The 17,542-nt window shown below is 42.9% G+C and overlaps 3 protein-coding genes across 3 annotated transcripts; 1 reads left to right on the forward strand and 2 right to left on the reverse strand.

Moving 5' to 3' along the window:
* The first annotated feature begins 447 nt into the window (after window positions 1–447).
* LOC116707544 (putative olfactory receptor 7A2) lies at window positions 448–2,575 on the forward strand. The gene has a single exon (XM_032544931.1). It carries the CDS (start codon window positions 1,115–1,117, stop codon window positions 2,054–2,056), a length of 942 nt encoding a protein of 313 aa, XP_032400822.1. The 5' UTR covers window positions 448–1,114; the 3' UTR covers window positions 2,057–2,575.
* A 454-nt stretch (window positions 2,576–3,029) lies between these two features.
* On the reverse strand, window positions 3,030–12,497 carry pgm2l1 (phosphoglucomutase 2-like 1). Its single transcript, XM_032591035.1, has 14 exons — window positions 12,169–12,497; window positions 10,406–10,573; window positions 10,130–10,236; window positions 9,896–9,980; window positions 8,933–9,016; window positions 8,552–8,748; window positions 8,266–8,455; window positions 8,095–8,192; window positions 7,820–8,000; window positions 7,648–7,741; window positions 6,432–6,561; window positions 5,752–5,941; window positions 4,103–4,236; window positions 3,030–4,027 (listed from the first exon to the last, which is right to left on the reverse strand). Exons 1-14 carry the CDS (start codon window positions 12,283–12,285, stop codon window positions 3,925–3,927), a joined length of 1,878 nt encoding a protein of 625 aa, XP_032446926.1. The 5' UTR covers window positions 12,286–12,497; the 3' UTR covers window positions 3,030–3,924.
* An 890-nt stretch (window positions 12,498–13,387) lies between these two features.
* Window positions 13,388–17,063, reverse strand: lipt2 (lipoyl(octanoyl) transferase 2). The gene is made up of 4 exons (XM_032544989.1): window positions 16,966–17,063; window positions 16,198–16,512; window positions 16,001–16,127; window positions 13,388–13,788 (listed from the first exon to the last, which is right to left on the reverse strand). Exons 2-4 carry the CDS (start codon window positions 16,504–16,506, stop codon window positions 13,529–13,531), a joined length of 696 nt encoding a protein of 231 aa, XP_032400880.1. The 5' UTR covers window positions 16,507–16,512; window positions 16,966–17,063; the 3' UTR covers window positions 13,388–13,528.
* Between the last annotated feature and the right edge of the window lie 479 nt (window positions 17,064–17,542).

The raw sequence follows: 17,542 nt of genomic DNA on the forward strand, positions 1-17,542 counted from the left end.
GTCTGTTTTTGGTTGAACCAGGAGGAGAAACAACCTAGAAAGTGAGAATAGCAACAGATTTAAAGATGAACTTCAGTCCCATAATGATGCATAATTTCATTTATTTACTTCAAACAAGAAACAAACATTTACAGACATGAAGGTTTATCAGGTCTCTGTGATCAACGGCTGATTACAGAACAGCTGCTTACATGCGTTTCTTATTTTTGTCAGGTTCGTTCCAAACATGACGGGATTGAGACGACGTCACCAGGAAGCAGAGCTGACCCTCCTGGACTCATCGATGTCCAGAGAAACCGTCCCATCTGGACCAGTAAGATTATTTTCTGCCCTTTAAACTCCACTTTTCAGTCTGTCCAGAAAAATGTAGTTGTTTAAACTTTGAAACTGTTGATAGGAGTAAATTGTGATGTCAGTGAAATGGGAGGAGCTTCAGTCAGACGTCTACCTGTCGAGTTCAGGTGAATAAAAGCTGAAGCTCTGCTGCAGTATGCGCAGTGCTGCTGTGTTGTTAAACTGCTTCAGTGCATTTAGCTTAGAGAAGTTAATGAGTGATTTAACTTAAATGAACTGATTGATGTTTTTACTGATGTTTTTACTCTGAATGTTTTCTGTTTAGCAGAAATCCTCTAAAACCATAAAAACCAATGAAAATGCAGGAAAACTCAGAAAGTTTCCTGCATTTCTGATGTTTTCCTGTTGATTCTGAACTGATTGGTCTGATGTGAAGTGATTCTGTTTGAACTGAAACTGATTTTCCTAAAGTTGGTTTGATTCAAGCTGCTGAACAAAGCAAAGGTTTTGTTTTTCTGTCCCTGATTCTAAACCAGTGAAATCTGTTTTCTTTGTTTGATCCTGAACAAAATATTTGCATCATGAATGATTCTTACATGTCTGCTGAACTTTACTTGTCGTATGAAATGTTTGAAGTTGATCTTAAAGAGGACTTTTAGGAAGAGTTTAGATTTTCCTCAGCTGTAGTTTCTGCAGAACGACGGTGTTTCTCTTTGCAGAGTGACTCTGTATGACTGCAGGTCAGTTCGGACCACTGACCAGCCCATGTTGGGTTTGCTTCGTCGTTCTATGGCTCTGAAACCTTTGGCGTCTCTTGGACATGAATGAGAACGTTCACATTGTGTTTGTCCTCAGCGGTCTGAACGACTCGCTGACCAACCGTCAGATCTACTTTGGTCTCACACTGACGTCGTACCTCTTCACCATCTTTGTGAACCTCACCCTCATCCTCACTGTGTGTCTGGATAAAACCCTCCACCAGCCGATGTACGTCTTCATGTGCAACCTGTTCTTCACTGGGATCTGCGGAGCGTCCAGCTTCTACCTGAAGCTGCTCAGCGACCTTCTGGCTGACGCTCATGTCATCACATACGCCGGCTGCTTGACTCAGATGTTCATCTCTTACACTTATATCTTCTGCCAGCTCAACGGTCTGACCATCATGGCCTACGACCGCTACCTGGCCATCTGCCAGCCGCTGCGCTACTGGGCTCTGATGACTGGCCAGAAGGTGGCGCTGCTGTTGCTGCTCACCTGGTGTCTCTCATTAGTGGAAACAGCTGTGGGCCTCGCCCTGATCGCCATACTGCCTCTCTGCAGCCGCCACATTGCCAGAATTTTCTGCACTAGCTGGGAGGTGGTGAAGCTGTCCTGCTCTGACACCTCCGCCAACAATCTGTACGGCATCATGTTAATGATCCTGCACTTGGTGCAGGTCATAGTGATCCTAGTGTCGTATGTCCATCTGGTCCGATCCGCCGCTCGCTCTCAGGAACACCGGAGAAAGTTTGCTCAGACCTGCCTGCCCCACCTCGTCTCTCTGCTCGTCTTCTCCGCCTCACTGCTGTTCGATGCTCTGTACTCTCGTTATGGCGGCGGCTCCATGGCGGCGCTGCAGAACGCACTGGCTGCGGAGTTTCTCGTGGTGCCGCCCATCGTCAACCCCATCATCTATGGCATGAACCTGAAGCAGATCAGGACCAGAATCAGCCTCTGGATCAACTTCAGACCACAGAAGCTTCATAGAGATTTCTTAAAATAAAATCACAGAACAAAAGTATAACTGTAAGCAGTTATCAACGGTTCCGAGTCCGCACTGAGGACGGTGCTTACTCCTCAGAGCTGTTCCCGTCAGGATGTAGGAAGTATTTCATACATTTTCAACAGTTTATTAAAATGTCATACTTTAACTTAAATCTCCCAAAAATATTTCCAGGTAACCATGACTATATCTGGAACCATGTAAACTTGTTTCATGAAAAAAGTGAACTGTGATTTCAGCATATTTTACAGTGCAGACTCGATTTTAAAAAATTTAATACAATCACAACACAATAGAAATCCCTAAAATATTCTTTGAAGACTCGTTCTATATCTGGTGTACTATAAAAACGTGTCCATGTTCGTAGAGTTTATGTTTTTTTTAAATAAAAAGTTATCCGCCATTTAAACAATGATGGCAGTACATACCCAAATTATAAACATTCATATTTAATCAAAATTTCATGAAAGAATTGTAAAAAATATTGACATATTGTTTACCAGAGGAAAAATATGTGCATATGTGTAACACTTCAATAAAAAAAATTGCTTACCACCATTTTCAACAGTTTTTACCTAGATATATATATATATATATATATACATATTTTAAATGCTGTACATCATTAAACATTAAATGATTATAACATTCGTTACTGTTTGGTGCATCTAGTAACTGCATTTTCTGAGCAAAGGAGTAAAGCATTGATCCAGATTTTATTCAGAATTCTGTAGAAGGAACTTTGAAATAAACAACATATTCTGGTAAAAACAATCTGCATTAGTCAAAAAACAATTTGGTCCAATTGCCAAACTCCTCTTAATTAAGTGGTTTATTTAATATTTACAGTTTATACTGAACTCTGTCCAACTTGTTCTGGGTTGATTTGTCTGTTGAACTAAGTGATTTTCAGTATAAGGAGGGTAGCCATCTTGAAAGAAAGATGGATACCTAATAAACACAAAAGGCCAAACACCAGTTTTCTATTTTATTGTAGCTCAGAGGAACAAGTTCATTGAAATAAAAGGAGTGAAACTGCAACAGGAAGTTGAATCTTTACCAAAATAAAAGTCTTCAACAGCATCTCATAGCAGCAGGAATTCAGTCCTCATTAATATATTTGCACCTCAGCCAGTAAAAAAATACACAACCTGTCCACATCTAGATAAAGCTTTAAACACTGATAAAGGAACATTCTGCTGGTTTCTCACAATTCATCTGGAAAAATGTCAATCTGATCAGCGATGAAAATAAATCATGTTTTCATTTTTACTCTCAGAAAAGAACAATTAAAGTTTTATTTCAGCAGCAAAACACAGGAAATATTGATTCTTACCTATAAGTGCACTAAAATCCCAGAATGCACCTGAGTAAGAGTCATCAAATGAAGCCACATGTTTCAGTTCAATTTCTTTGGATTTTTTGTTTGTGTTTTTTTTTTTATTTTAGTGTTGATCAACAGTAAATCAAAGCAGGAAAACATTTCAACCAATTTCTGAAAACTGAAAAGATTTCTGATGAGTCTGCAGAAAGTTTTTAACAGAAATACAAAAACTGAAAAGTTTCAGCTGTTTTGTGTTTTTGGTTTGATATTTTCCTCTTCATAAAACATCACAAGTCTTAAAGTAATGAACATTTACAGAAAATTTAATTGTTTTATAACCTGGAAAACTTGGCCTAATAATCTCCAGCTGAATTTTTTTTTTTTTAATCTAAAAAATAAATAAAATAAAATCTAATATTTTAAATGAAACATTTGAGTTTCTCTTTACTTTTACGCATCAATAAACATCTATAACTGTTTCTGCAGTGACAGCTGATCCCCTGTCGGCCAATCAGAGGACAGGAAGAAGCTGCAGGAGGCGGAGCTAGACGGAGCGGCGGATCAGGTGGTTCTTGTCGGGTTCTAGGAACTCGTCCAGCAGAGCGTCCGTCACCTTCCGGAGTTCGTCCTCCAGCTGGGACGCGTCGCTGCGGGACGGAGAGACATCAGTGATGTCACAGAGGCCCCGCCCACACCTGTGATGACATAAATCCTTAGCTGACCTTTCTCCCGGTGCAGCGCAGAACTCAGTGTAATACTTGATCTTTGGCTCGGTACCGCTCGTCCGCAGCGTTGCCACGACGCCGTTCTGCAGCGTGAAGGTGATCATCTGACTGCTCCTGGAAACAGGAAGTACCTGTCGGAGGAATCAAGAGTTACAGCAATCAGCTTCCTGCTTCAGATTAAACTTCCTGGAAATTTACTCAGAACCACCTCGGATCAGAACTGAAACCCCTCAAGCAGAACCAGAATCTGAGACGGATCTTCGCCGAGTCCAGAGAAGGCTTTAGGACGTCAAGAAGAGTCCAACCACTTTCAGAACCAGGTTCTGAAATGACTTCAAAAACAACCAACAGATTCTGCCTGGTTGTTGTTTTCTGGTGAAACTGTGAGTTGAAACCCGACAACACCCCATGATCCAACAGAACCTCCTTCAGCACCAGTAACTCAGTCTAGTCTAATGTTGCTTTATGGGGGAATTTTTCTGCCATAATCCAAGAGCACACATTTTCAGTCTGAAAGCAGGATTTGATGTCTTCTGCTCTCAAAACTTTTAATACTTTTGCTTACAGTTTTATTTTGAAAGCAGGACTTCATATTTTTCTTCTCAAAACTTATGGCAGAAAAATTCCCCCATGTTACTTTAGCTTAGGAGTCTAACTTCAGTTCTTGAAGTCTGGTGTCCTGGAGCCTTCCTGATCAAACACACCTGAACCAAACGGCTAAATTTATTTTTGACCACTGGTGGCCTAGAACATGCTAATGCTCTAAGCTTGTTTTTGATTTTAGGATTTGCTAATTTTGAAAACCTTTAACACACTTAGCGTCCCTAAATAAATCTTTCTGGATGAATTCTAAAACAAAATTTACTTGACAGTTTTGTAAACATTCAGTTGAATAAAGTTTGACATTGGCTGCAGAGTTAGCTCATTTTGAGACGCGGTCCAACACACAAGAACCAAGCAGCTAGAAGCAAGTAGCCTCTTTACCAATCGTGGGCACTCTTAAGCTGTCATTATAATAGAGGAGCTAATTTTTCTTTGCACTTTTGCAAATTTTGAAACCAGTTTGTGGACTTGGTTCTCTAGGAAAATTAATTTTAAATTAATTTTTCCAGTTTCATTCTAAAGTGGTAATTTACTTGACTGGTTAGCAAACTTTCAGGTGAATACAATTTGACATCTAGAACAGAGTTAGCAAAATAGACAAGTATAAGGTCTGTTCCAAAGACTCAAACCATTTAGACATGTAATGACAGATTTGCTATGTAGTAGAATGTCCTATCATAGAGGCACAGTGGGTACAAACGTGATTTTAGCTTCTGCTGAGTACCATGTTGGTGTAGCCATTTAGCATTGGACCAACCACGTTTTTAGAGAGTGGTGCCCATTGCTGCTCTTTACGATGCAGTCCTGCTGATCCATCTTTGGGATTCAGAAGTACTGAAGCAGAGACCTTAGTGACCCGTATTTAATGGTTCTTCAGCAGTCTGTGAAAGTCCAACCGCAGCATTTTATCATAGTGAGGTTTGAACTGAGCTGATTTTAGGAAAACACTGATTTGTAAACTGTAAAACGTGCAATGAACACTGACTCCAGGAACCAGGATATTATCAGAACCTCCACAGTGGAGGAAGAAGAGCTGCTCTCACTGATCTGAGGTCGGGCCGGCTGCTGTCGTATCCCGTGGTTACGTCCCTGACATGGACAATCCGAATGCCGCCGCACGTCTTTGGATACAAGTCGTCTCCGGCAAAGTTCCTGATCTGGCTGAAGATCCTCTGGATGGTGGGGGGGTCGTTACAGGTGACGTATGAGGTCTTGGACATGTGGTAACCATACCTGTAGACAGGAAGTGACAAAAAACTACACTGTCAAAATAAGATAATAAAACGGACCTCAAACACCAACGTTTCAAACCAGCCATCAAACAGAACAAACTACTTCAGAGTCAAAATAAAGTTACATTTAAAAAAGATAAGCACTTTCTTAAACCTTTATACTTGAGTCCCTGAAGTATAAAGGTTTAGGGTTAATGTCAAATATGAATTTCACTTATACTGGCCATTATGATGCTGCTCTTTAATAAGAAATATTCCAAGCGTAATTTAGTAAATTTTTTAATGTTTGTCGATTATTCAGGTAATTTTCTTACTGCTTTGAAACCCCGTTGTTAATGTTTATGTTGCAGAGGCTGATGACTGAACTGAGATCAGAAGTGTTGCTGTTTGCCACCATCTGGTGGTGAAATGGAAGTACGTTCTGGTAAACCGAAGCTCTTTGTATTTTTACACCTCAGCCCTCCAACCTGCTGCGTCCTACAGTCTCTTACGTCCGGTAGATGTTTTGAAGCTGCTGGTTCAGACTCAACTTCCTGGTCTGCAGGTACGCCGCCATTTCGGCCACGACCACGGCCGCACTGACGCCATCTTTCTCAGGAACAATGCTGCCACAGAGGAAACCTGCAGACAGAGACTTTGACTGAGTCAGATTGTTTTACAGTTTGAACACATCCTTTTGTGCACAGAATGAAACATAAAAAGAAGCCAGAAGAGACTTTATGTAGCAGCCTGTTCTGAGGTGTAGTTCTGCTAATCTGCCAGTAGGTGTCACCACTTCAGCTGGTTAGGCTTCTTACTTAATTTTTTTAATTTAATGAAAATTAGAACATGGCTGGTAAACTTTAATTAATTAAATTTTGAGTCACAAAAGTTTCCTTTGTGAAAATAGCTTGTCTTAAAAAAACAGAAAAAAAACAGGAAATGTCTTTAAGTTGGATACTAGAAAAGAAGCATAGTGTTTATAGTGCTACCTACTGACGGATTAATGCAACTACAAGTTGATTCAGTTGGACTCAAAGGTGGTACTGAAATGAAATATTGTGTTATGCTGGCTTCAAATGGCAAGAATTTAAAATTGTCAGGTGATTTTCAAAGATAAGAAACCTTAGCTATAACAGGTTTGGTTTTACAGTGTGTGGTATTCAGGCACACAAACTGATTTCACTCAACAACATTCAGCTGTCAGACGGGAAATCTTTCAAAACCTCTTGAAACCAAACATGAATTTAGAGTAAACAAACACGGCCAGGAAGAAGAAGCAACGGCGAAAGTTAGTGGACGATATTTAACAGTGAATGTCTTGGATGATCCGACTTCCACTGGACTTTCTGTTGCACCATGGAAGCTGTTTTGTTTATTGAGCCAAGACAATCCAACATGTTGAATATCCAGGCTTTTAGATCGGACAAGTCCCAACGTCCTTCTGGGTGGACAAGATCACTCTGAACACATGGCAGGCATGTCTCTTAAGATTGTTGGAATTGGAAAATCTGGACAAATTTGCCATGAAAATCTTGCTGTGTGAATTAGGCTTTACATTAAAGTCTGGTTGCAATGCATTTAGCAACAGAACGCAGTAACAGTCACTCATCAACAAGTGGTAGCAGTGAGCTTATCAGGGTCTTGGTTCTGATTGGACCAAAGACGATTCTGGGAGCCACACAAACACAGAGACTTAAAGGGACAGCAGATCATCAAAGTTCTCACCTATAGACTCTTCGAAGGCAAATATGACCCTGTTTCCGGTTTTGGAGAGCTCATGGATTCTGTTCCCGATCCACTTGAAGCCAGGAAGAGTTTCCTGTTGGAGAACAGATGTCACAAGTTTGTTTCTGCAGAGATCCGTCAGATGAACAAGTCGCCTTCATTTTTTACTGACCTCAAAGTGGAAGCCCTCGATTCGAGCGAAGGCCTGCAGGATCTTGGACGACACGGTGGTGGCCAACATGTAGATGCTGTTGGTGTCCGCTGGGTCCGGATGGCTCTCCTTCCAGTTGAAGAACATCCACCATCCCAACAGGGCAGCCAACTCGTTTCCTGAGAACACCTTCCACCCGCACCTGCAACTCAGAGCAAACCCAAATAACCTGCTGGGTGAACCCCGCTAGGCTTCCCCTGCAGGATGGGGGTCTAACTGCAGTGAGCGTCACGTACCCGTCAGACCGCTCGGCCACGGCCAGCCGGTCAGCGTCGGGGTCAGTTGCTAGGACGATCCGAGCGTTTTCCCGCTCGGCCAGGAGGAGTGAGAGCTCCTGGAAAACAGAGTAAGGATAATAAACATGGAGCAAACCCAAGAAGTTCTGACTCCACAGAGATCCAGGTTACCAGGACAGACTCTCCCTCCTCTGGGTTTGGGCAGCGAACAGAGGAGAAGTTTGGGTCGGGGTCTTTCTGCTCAGGGACGGGAACGGGCGGGGCGAAGCCAAACACCCGGAAGGCCTGCTGGACAAAGTCGTGACCGACTCCGTGGAAGGACGAGTGGACGAACTTTAACGTGCAGCTCCTGTTCAGATCTCTGGAAAACACAGAACAGCTTCAAGGGCTCAGGAAGTTAGTAGGGAGAGAACAGGAAGTTATTGGGGGAAAACAGAGGGAGGAAACAATAAGTTACCTGTGGAAGCAGAGGGAAGTTAGATCATCCATATAGCAGCTGTTGATCTGGGTCAGGGGGTCGGTCCTCAGCGAACTGCGGTTCACCAGCTCTTCGTCCCAGCAGGAGGCGCTCCAGGGCTCCAGCTGCTCCTCTATACAGCGCAGCACCTCCTTATCATGAGGGGAGGCGATCTGGGCGCCGCTACACCAGTACACCTGCAGGGGGAGACAGAAACACGCTGGAACTCCAGATGGTTCAGATCCACAGAGCATGAGGTTCTGGATCCGGATCAGACGGATTCATTAAGCCACATCTAAAGGTTTCTGCGCAGGACAGACTCTTGGGACCGGATGAGCCTGCAGGAGGTTGTGTTTGGTTTGAGTGATCCGTCAGCCTGACCTTGTAACCGTTGTCCTCTTTGGGATTGTGTGACGCAGTGATCATCACTCCAGACGCGGCTCCCAGTCTCTTCACAGCGTAAGGCTGGGAAACAAAACGTGGAAATAAACAGTTTGTTAAAGAGACATCTCAGAAAGTTTTCACAGCTTTCAACAGACTTCCTGTTTTTACAGCAGAAGTTCATCTGCAGAGAATCTAATTCCTCAGCATCTGATCTGAGATGCTAATTCCACATTAGCATCTGATGTAAACATCAGTAAAACATCTTTTACTGATGTTTTGTTTCATCAGTACAAGAAACAAAACTCCAAAAAAAGCTAATTTATACCAACCCACACATTTAATAACAGCAGGAAGATTTATTACGGATATTTCAACATAAAGTACCTAAAGAAATATTCACTTTCCTGGAAGTTTTACCTTTTTATCGCCTTTATAAATCAGTCAAGATCAACAACATTTTGGCTTTTTTTATAAAAAAAAAAAAAAAAATTGTATCAAAGCAAAAACTGATTTATACAAAATAATGTTAAATAAATAAAAAAATATGCAACATGGAATAATTATTTAACTGTGACTGATCTAATTCAACGGAAGTCCAGTCAGTTGGTGCTCGGAGTCTCACACTGAGGGGACTAAATACTCACTAAAAGGGTTCAATATTTATGGAATCATTTATTTTATGTTACACATTTTTATCTGACTTCAATTATTTTCTAGAAATCCATTTTCACTTTGACTTTAAAAAATTATGTTGATTATGATTGATTTGTAAATGAGCTAAAAAGATAAAACATCCCAGGAGGTGAATACTTTTTATCAGCACAGAATGAGATACTACAGATCAAACTGAGCGCGCTCAGACTGCTATTGTTTATGCACCATGGACCTGTTTAAACAGCAGAATATTCCTTCAACAGTGACAACATGTCTGCAGGAAGTGATGTCATCGAGCTTTCTCACCACATAAGGAGTGGGGACGAACGAGGAGAAGAGATGGACAGGAACGTCTCTGCTGAGCATCACTGCAGCCGTCAGCTTGGCCAGCCTGGGACGCACAAACACACAGAGACCTGGATCAGGAAGTAGGACGCGTCCAGGGGACGGACTTCCTGTTACACTTCCTGTCTGGGTGCCGTTCCATCTCTGTATCAAATCCCTGGAAACAAAACCAACTCCAGAGTTCCTGCTGTTCACCTCTGACTGCTGCAGCCGCTCTCCTCCTGACCTCTGGTGTCGTATCCAACGACGACGCCCCGGCTGCTGAGGTCAGCAAAACACCTGCACAGGTACGCATGAAGGCCCTGAAAGGGGCGGAGCAACTGGTCAGATGGACAGGAACGGGATCAGTTATACTGGTCTGCAACCAGTATGAAACAGTACTTATTGGTGTAGTAACTGGTCTGGACCCTGACTAGGTTGGTTTTACTGGTCTGCAGCCTGATTGGACTGGTGCATGAACTGGTGAGTAACCTGTGAGGACTGGATGACGGTGAGGTCGTTGATCCGGTTGAATCCGGCTCCCATCGGGGCTCTGAGTCCGGCCGTACCGAAGCTCATCCGGCTGCAGAGTCTGGACCGCAGGTCCTCCAGGCGACCCGCCGCCACCAGAGACTCCACCTGAGCCCGAGTCCATTTGTTCTACAGAAAATGAACACAAACTGCTGATCCAACACAGACTGATGACACCCAGTTCAGAATAATGTTCTGACCAGTTTAGGTTAACTGGCTTTAGCTGGACCCAAACCAGCTGTAATCTGGTTCTGGTTTCTGACTGCTTCCTTTCTGATTGGCTTTTATTGGCCTTTTTCAGCTCTGAGGATCAAGATAGAAATGGAGGGAAGCTTTTCCCAGCTGCTGACATTTACAGAGCAGGTCACAGTGACCTTTAACCCACAGAGCTCTGACTGCAGGAGGAGGCCGGCTGGACATCAGGGAATAAATCAGGAGTTTATTTCATCTCATTACGTAATCTGGTTTAAAGTATGTAACTTTTATAAAACATATTTTGTTAAATATTTGTTGAAACGGTCACTATGTACAGTATGACACATAATTTGTGGAAAAAATAAAATAAAAATAAATTGTTCTGCTCTGCCTTTACCCAGTGCTAACTACAAACAACCAATCAGAGCCAGGAGGAGCGTCTTCGCACTGTCAATCATCCTTGTGTATGTGTAGTTAGCATGGCCACTGATTACGGTGCATAAATGATTTTTTGTGCCATTAGCACATCGAGCAGCGAGTTTGACTTGCAGCGCTAAGCTCCTCCTCCTGGCCGTGTTGGTTGTTTGTTGTCAGGAGTGGGTGGAGGAGGTGGATGTTATCACAGATTATCTGTCTCATATTACACTGTCAGGACATGGTGATAGTCTAATACATAAACGTTTTTGTTTTTTAAATTACATTCTGCAGCTTTAACAGCAACAACTGCTTTTATTTCATTTACACCATTAAGTCCTTCTGTCATGTGTGCTGATGAGTTTGAAGAACATGAAACTATTTATTTTGGTCATCCTAAACGATAACTGGACCCTCTGCAGACCTGAGGTCCTCTGATGGAATGACAACATGGACTTGCAGCAGGAAGTTATCACATTAACCCACCTCTCAATCAGCCTCTGATGGGGCAGGTTCCAGGCTTTTCCTGCAGGCTGGAGCTGAGGATGGTAATAAGTCCAAACACTGGGCCTTTCATGACTCAAACAGCTTAGCTGCTACCTGATTACCCACACATTGTTTAATCTGCTGTTCCCACTAACCCTGATGAGCCCTAACTCAGATCCCCCATGTTCAGACCCAGAGGTTTAGCTTTCTAAGCCCACAGACTGAAACAATCAGAACCAGCAGTGCTGTCTGCGAGTTTTCTGTATTAACCTGATCTGAGGATAAATTCGGCATACATTGTTTCAGATCAGGAATGTCCGTTCAACAGTGATCTCATCTTTCTTAACCTCTTATTTAAACGCACTAAAGAACACCAATTACAGCTCTGACTTCAAGTGTTTCTATTTTAGAAAATAAATGCGCCGATTTTTCCAGGGGGTATCAGATATTGTTGCCCCAATTTCTTTTAATCCTCTTTGTGTTTTTTCAGCTCGTTTATGTGAGAATAAACGGTAAAGCTGTGTGTTTTTAAGGAAACTCCCGGGTTACGGTTACCGCTGCCAGGCTACAACCGCAGAACCTGGAGTCCGAGTCACCGTTAACGGTTAACGGTTAACGGGTAGACTCACCCTGTCCCAGTCCAGCCACTGCTGCACCGCCTTGTCCAGCTGTGGGTCCCCGGTACTCCGCCACCCCAGGTTCGCGTTTAGGTCCCCGTTTCCTCCGGTTCCCGCGGTGTCCTCCATGCTGACAGACCGGAACGGGCTAATTAATGCTCGGCCATCAGACTGAAATGAACAGCTGCTGTGTTTGCCGGTTGTCTGGGCTCTGCTGCCTTTCCCCCAGCAGCACGCTGTCACTGCCGGGTTGTTGTTGCACCTGCAGTGTCTCAGCACCGTCCGCCTCTCCCTCCAGGCAGCTAACGTGCCGTTAGCCGCAGCTAGCCGCTGTTAGCACCTTCGATGAAGTTAGCTTCCGATTCGTAGTATAATTAAAGGACCATTCTAATTTTTTTTAATAATCTGGACTACATCAGATGTGGATTACAATGTAAAATACGTTGACTCTTCAGAACTACCCTGGATTATTCATATTTTAGGATAATTTGGTGAAAATACCAACTAAAAACGTTTTATGTGTAGAATAAAGGTCTCACTGATCTGAAACTATTCAAGAATATAACATTTTTGTAGCATTCAATCCGATTGTGACCAGTATGGTTATTATTGGTTTCTGATCTAGAACTGACCAAACGTTTTTTATTTTCTTTGACAAAAGTGGCACGTTTCTTTGAATCAGATACCAACTTCCGCGCAGTAAAACGAAACTGAACCGGATCCTTTCACAATAAAATAGAATAATTTTTATTCACAAACTTTGTACAGACAGGCAAGGAATTAGACTTTCATTTTACTTGTCTTCGAATAAAGACATTTAAAATGTATAAAAAGGATCAAATATTAAAAAAATGTTTTTGTATATTTTCCAGTGTTTCAACACAAGAGAAAATCACGGTTTAATTAGTGCCAATATTCCCATTATTGATATGGGTGTCTGTTAAGTGTCCATCAGAGAGACATTCTGGAGGGAGAATCCGTCTCTGTAGCGCCAAGCTGAATGTGAAAGTCTAATCAGTTTGTGTCCAGGATGTGTGGGGTCTGCAGAAACGTTAGCTGTCCTTTTCCTGATCCCAGTGAAACACTGATGGCTCCTTTCAACATAAAACACTCAGATACAAATATAAACTCTGAAGACTGAACCGACAGATACGTTTCCACATATTAAATCATTTACTTGGAGAAAACAAGCAGGTTTCGTCTCTTGTTCTGAATCAGACAACCAACAGGATCATCGTCTGATCACTTTGATCTTTATTTTATATCAAAAACACAACGGAGAAATAATTCACAGCTTTAGTGTTCCTGATTCTTAAAAATGTTTTGTTGTCAGTGGAGGAGAAAAAAGGCATCATGATGAGTGAAACAGTTTCTACGCAGACGACGCGCCGCCGTTCCGGTCGGGTTCTGGAGTTTCTGCCTCCGTCAGCCGGCAGCTGAGCTGCTCCCTGAAGGCGTCCAGCAGGTGAGGGACGGCTTCCTCCACGCCGACGTCTCTCTGCAGCTCTCTGCTCAGCGACGTCACGCCTTTGCCTTCGATCCCACACGGCACGATGTGGTCGAACCACGACAGGTCCGTGTTGCAGTTCAGAGCCAAGCCGTGAGACGTGACGTAGCGGCCGCAGTGGATTCCTGGGAACACAAACACTCGTCAGACCGAGGCGCTTCCATCGGCTGATGACAGGAGAACCAAGATGGAGAATAAACCGCAAACCAACTGGTTACGTGTTGCTTTATTCTGTCACATCACAACTCCGTCCACCAGGATTACGAGCCAAATGGACCGTCAGATCAAGCAGCTGGGGTAGCAGAATCTGAGTGAAGTTGCCCCCCCTCCTATAATTCAAACCAAGTTGGTGTTAATTGTTTGTGCAGCAAACATTTTTGTTTGTGCCGCTATCATTTCAACCATCTCCTCACTTTCACAAAATCAGACTGCTTTGGTGTTCAAATGTTTGAGTAGCAACAATTTTCGTATCCTGCTATCATTTTAAAAATATTAATGAAATAAAACTTTCCAGTGGTCAACCAGTCCTTCCCACATTTACAAAATAAAATAAAATAACTTCCAAACTAAAGCACCACAAATTATTTCTTGCAGCACCAACCAGCACAAATGTAGCAGAATTGATTGACGCCAATTTTGTTTGACTTGAAGGTCAGACAATGTTACCCAACGTCACTGAGGTAAGAGCTGAACCCTACAACTCACAGCATTCATCACTTATCTCGGCCAATCAGGTGGTTGTTCTGTTCAGATCCGACAAACTCTGGAGGCTGACGACATGTTCTCATGTCTCCACTGGCAAGATTCTCTAAAATACCCAACAACAGAAAAATGTTGTAAAAGAAAAAAATATGTAACTGCAGAAACAGCAGCAAGTATAAAATCCTGCAAACTTGATCCACAAGCAGAAGTCCTCCAGACCACTAGGGGAGCCGACCACCAACTACACAGAACCAGAGATTCAGCAGACAGAAAATAGAGAAAAGTTGCTTTTTATGTCATGTTTATTTCAAACATGAAGTCTTTTGCAATATTATAGAACAGCAGTATATGTAATGTGACGGACTCCAGACTCCCCCTAGTGGCCTGGAGGATTTCGAAGCAACTTTGCAGCGTTGCTGTCATTTTTGCTATTTGTGATATTTTCCCTTTTGTTTCTATTTCTGTGGTTGCAGTATTTTTCTGTTGAATTTTGTAATTTGCATCATTCATGTGTTTGCAGTTCATTTCGCTGTTTGCTGCACGTTTGCGACCATCAGCCACCATATTTCTGTAGCAGCAGAATCATGTCACTACATCAGCTGCTTTGTAGCGTCACACTCTTTCCCCAGTCGTGTGTTAGTTTAGGGTTCATGAGCCCAATCTTGGTGGGTCGACTCTTATTTTGTGTCTGGATCATCCAGTTGAGCCTGAGGTGCAATAAATAGGTTTAAAATCACAGAAAGAAAGAATGATCTAACAGTAGAAAAGAACAACACTGCCATAAAGAGACACAAAATTAGCTGGAAAGAGGCAAAGAACTAAGTAAAAACGCCAAGAAATAATAAAAAACATTCCTAACCCTAACCCCAGGCACAAAATAACCAAAGAAAGGCAAAACAATTAACGTAAAGAGGAAAGAAACCATTTGATCAATTTAAACAATATACACATCCACTACTAAACCACTGCAAAGATCTGTTGCAAGGCTCAAGGCTGCTTTCAAAGAACCTGCTGGAAAGAACCACACAACCTCCATAACACGCTAAGAAACATGAAAAGAAGTAAAACTGCATCAGGCAAAAAAAACCCCTGAATGTAAAGATGGAAGAAACCACTATAAACAGAAACTGATAAACAGACTGAAAACCACCATAAAAACACTAAACCACTGCAGATAGGTGCAATACTGCCTGACAGAACCACAGAACCCAGACAGACACAAAGCAACTTATGAAAAGAAGCAAAACTGCAGAAAAAAGGCAAATAAAAAACACATCAAAGTGAAACAGAACTACCACAGAAACAAACCTAAGAGTTTTAGTGCTACTGCTGCACATCAATGAACAAACAAATTATTTGGCCACAGAGGAATAAATATCCTCCACAAAACTCAGGGAATTCAACATTAATATTGACATATTTCAAGTAATACATGATCATCATGCAGACAGTGGCAACCCCAACAGGGGACCAGGAAAATGTTCTGGAAAATGTTAGCAACCCATTGGCCCCCCTGAGAATCGTGCAAAAGTCATAGAAATATATGCAGAACAAACCCAATAAATGAATAAATTAATTTATGAAACATAAAATAACATTTACAGAAATAAATAATTAAATTTGGTTGCGTCGTACCGATGGCGCAGATCTTGTTGTCTCCGACCCAGACTCCCGTGTGAGGAGACGTCGCTGCTTCCACGCCAAACCTGCCGCACAGCGCGATGACCGTCTTCTCCAGCTGGCCCACGTACCAACGGACGCTCTGAGGGAACAGAACCACATTACACCCAGAACCACAGACGCCATCGGATCTCAGGCCCCTCAGGTCCGACCTTCTTAAAGCTCCCCAGGTTCAGCACCGGGTAGCAGACCAGCTGGCCCGGTCCATGGAAGGTGATGAGTCCTCCTCTGTTGGCGTGGTGGACGTCGGCCCCAAGCAGCCGGAGCCGGTCCAGTACTGGACCCGGGTACAGTTTGTGCCGGATCCCAGTGGTGTAGACTGGCAAGTGCTGGCAGAGCAGCAGCGTATGGGCCGGACCGGACCGGTGCCGGTCAGTGTAGACCTGCTGCAGCCTCAGACCCTCCTGATAGGACACCAGGCCCAAACGGACCACCTCCACCAGGGGCCTGGCGGTCTGCATCCAGAACTGCAACGGGACCAAATCCAGTCAGAACCAACAAGTTCAGAGGTTTGACTCATTTTAACAAGAAACGGGTCATCTCAGGATTCTTCTAAATATTCTGACGTTTTATCAGGAAGAGCTGGGAACATTTCCGGGTCAAGTTCCTGCAGCTTTAATTCATTCAGAGAAGCTGGAGAGCCAAAGTGAAGGACAGAATCTTACAGAATCCCCCTGAGATTCTACTCAATTTTAGACTTTCCTCGGCACCGCACCGGTCCAGAACCTGCAGTGAGAACAAACAGGTCCAATCTAACCTGCAGAACCTCACACTGAGTTCGGCTGCTTGGTTTCACCGGCTGCAGTCAGAAACGAGCTGCTTCTGGAGGAAACTCTGATTCTCCGAGCTGCAGAACTAGAAGCTCGGTTCTGGTCCGGTCAAGGCAGCAGATGAACCTCAAACTTGATCCAGGGACTCACCTGTCAACGTCACCGAGCGCTCACCCAAGTCCTCTACCTGTCAGCTGTGGAATCCGTGTGGGTTTCCGGTTTAGAGCCGCACTTTCAACCGGAAACACACCCAGCCCTTCATAATAAAGCTGTTTAATTTTGAATTATAGATAGAGCTCTCCGGAACGTTTACATGTGGCTTTATATGAATCAAAAACATAAAAGAGCAATTCTAAGAGAAATCCTCAGGAACAGGAACGGCTCTCCAGCACTATGGTTTAATTCAGGAACACACCGATATAAAAAAACAAACCAATAACCAATATTTACTGATATTAGAGACATTTACACCTCTTGAAAAATGACACCACCATATTGTTTCTCTGCTTTAGTGAAACACCCAATAATTCAGTTTCAGCCAATGGATTTGTTAAATCCACTGGGCAGCAACTACTGATTGAATTAGTAATTGATTATTACGACTATTCAAATAAAATGAATATGCACATTCTGCAGATTTTTCATTTAGCCACTTAAGCCTTTTATACAATATCAGAAATACAATAAAATATAGACATAGACCGAGTGTACTGTCATTCAATTCAAT

The sequence above is a fragment of the Xiphophorus hellerii genome, chromosome 18 (genome assembly GCF_003331165.1).
Source record: "Xiphophorus hellerii strain 12219 chromosome 18, Xiphophorus_hellerii-4.1, whole genome shotgun sequence".
NCBI lineage: Eukaryota > Metazoa > Chordata > Actinopteri > Cyprinodontiformes > Poeciliidae > Xiphophorus > Xiphophorus hellerii.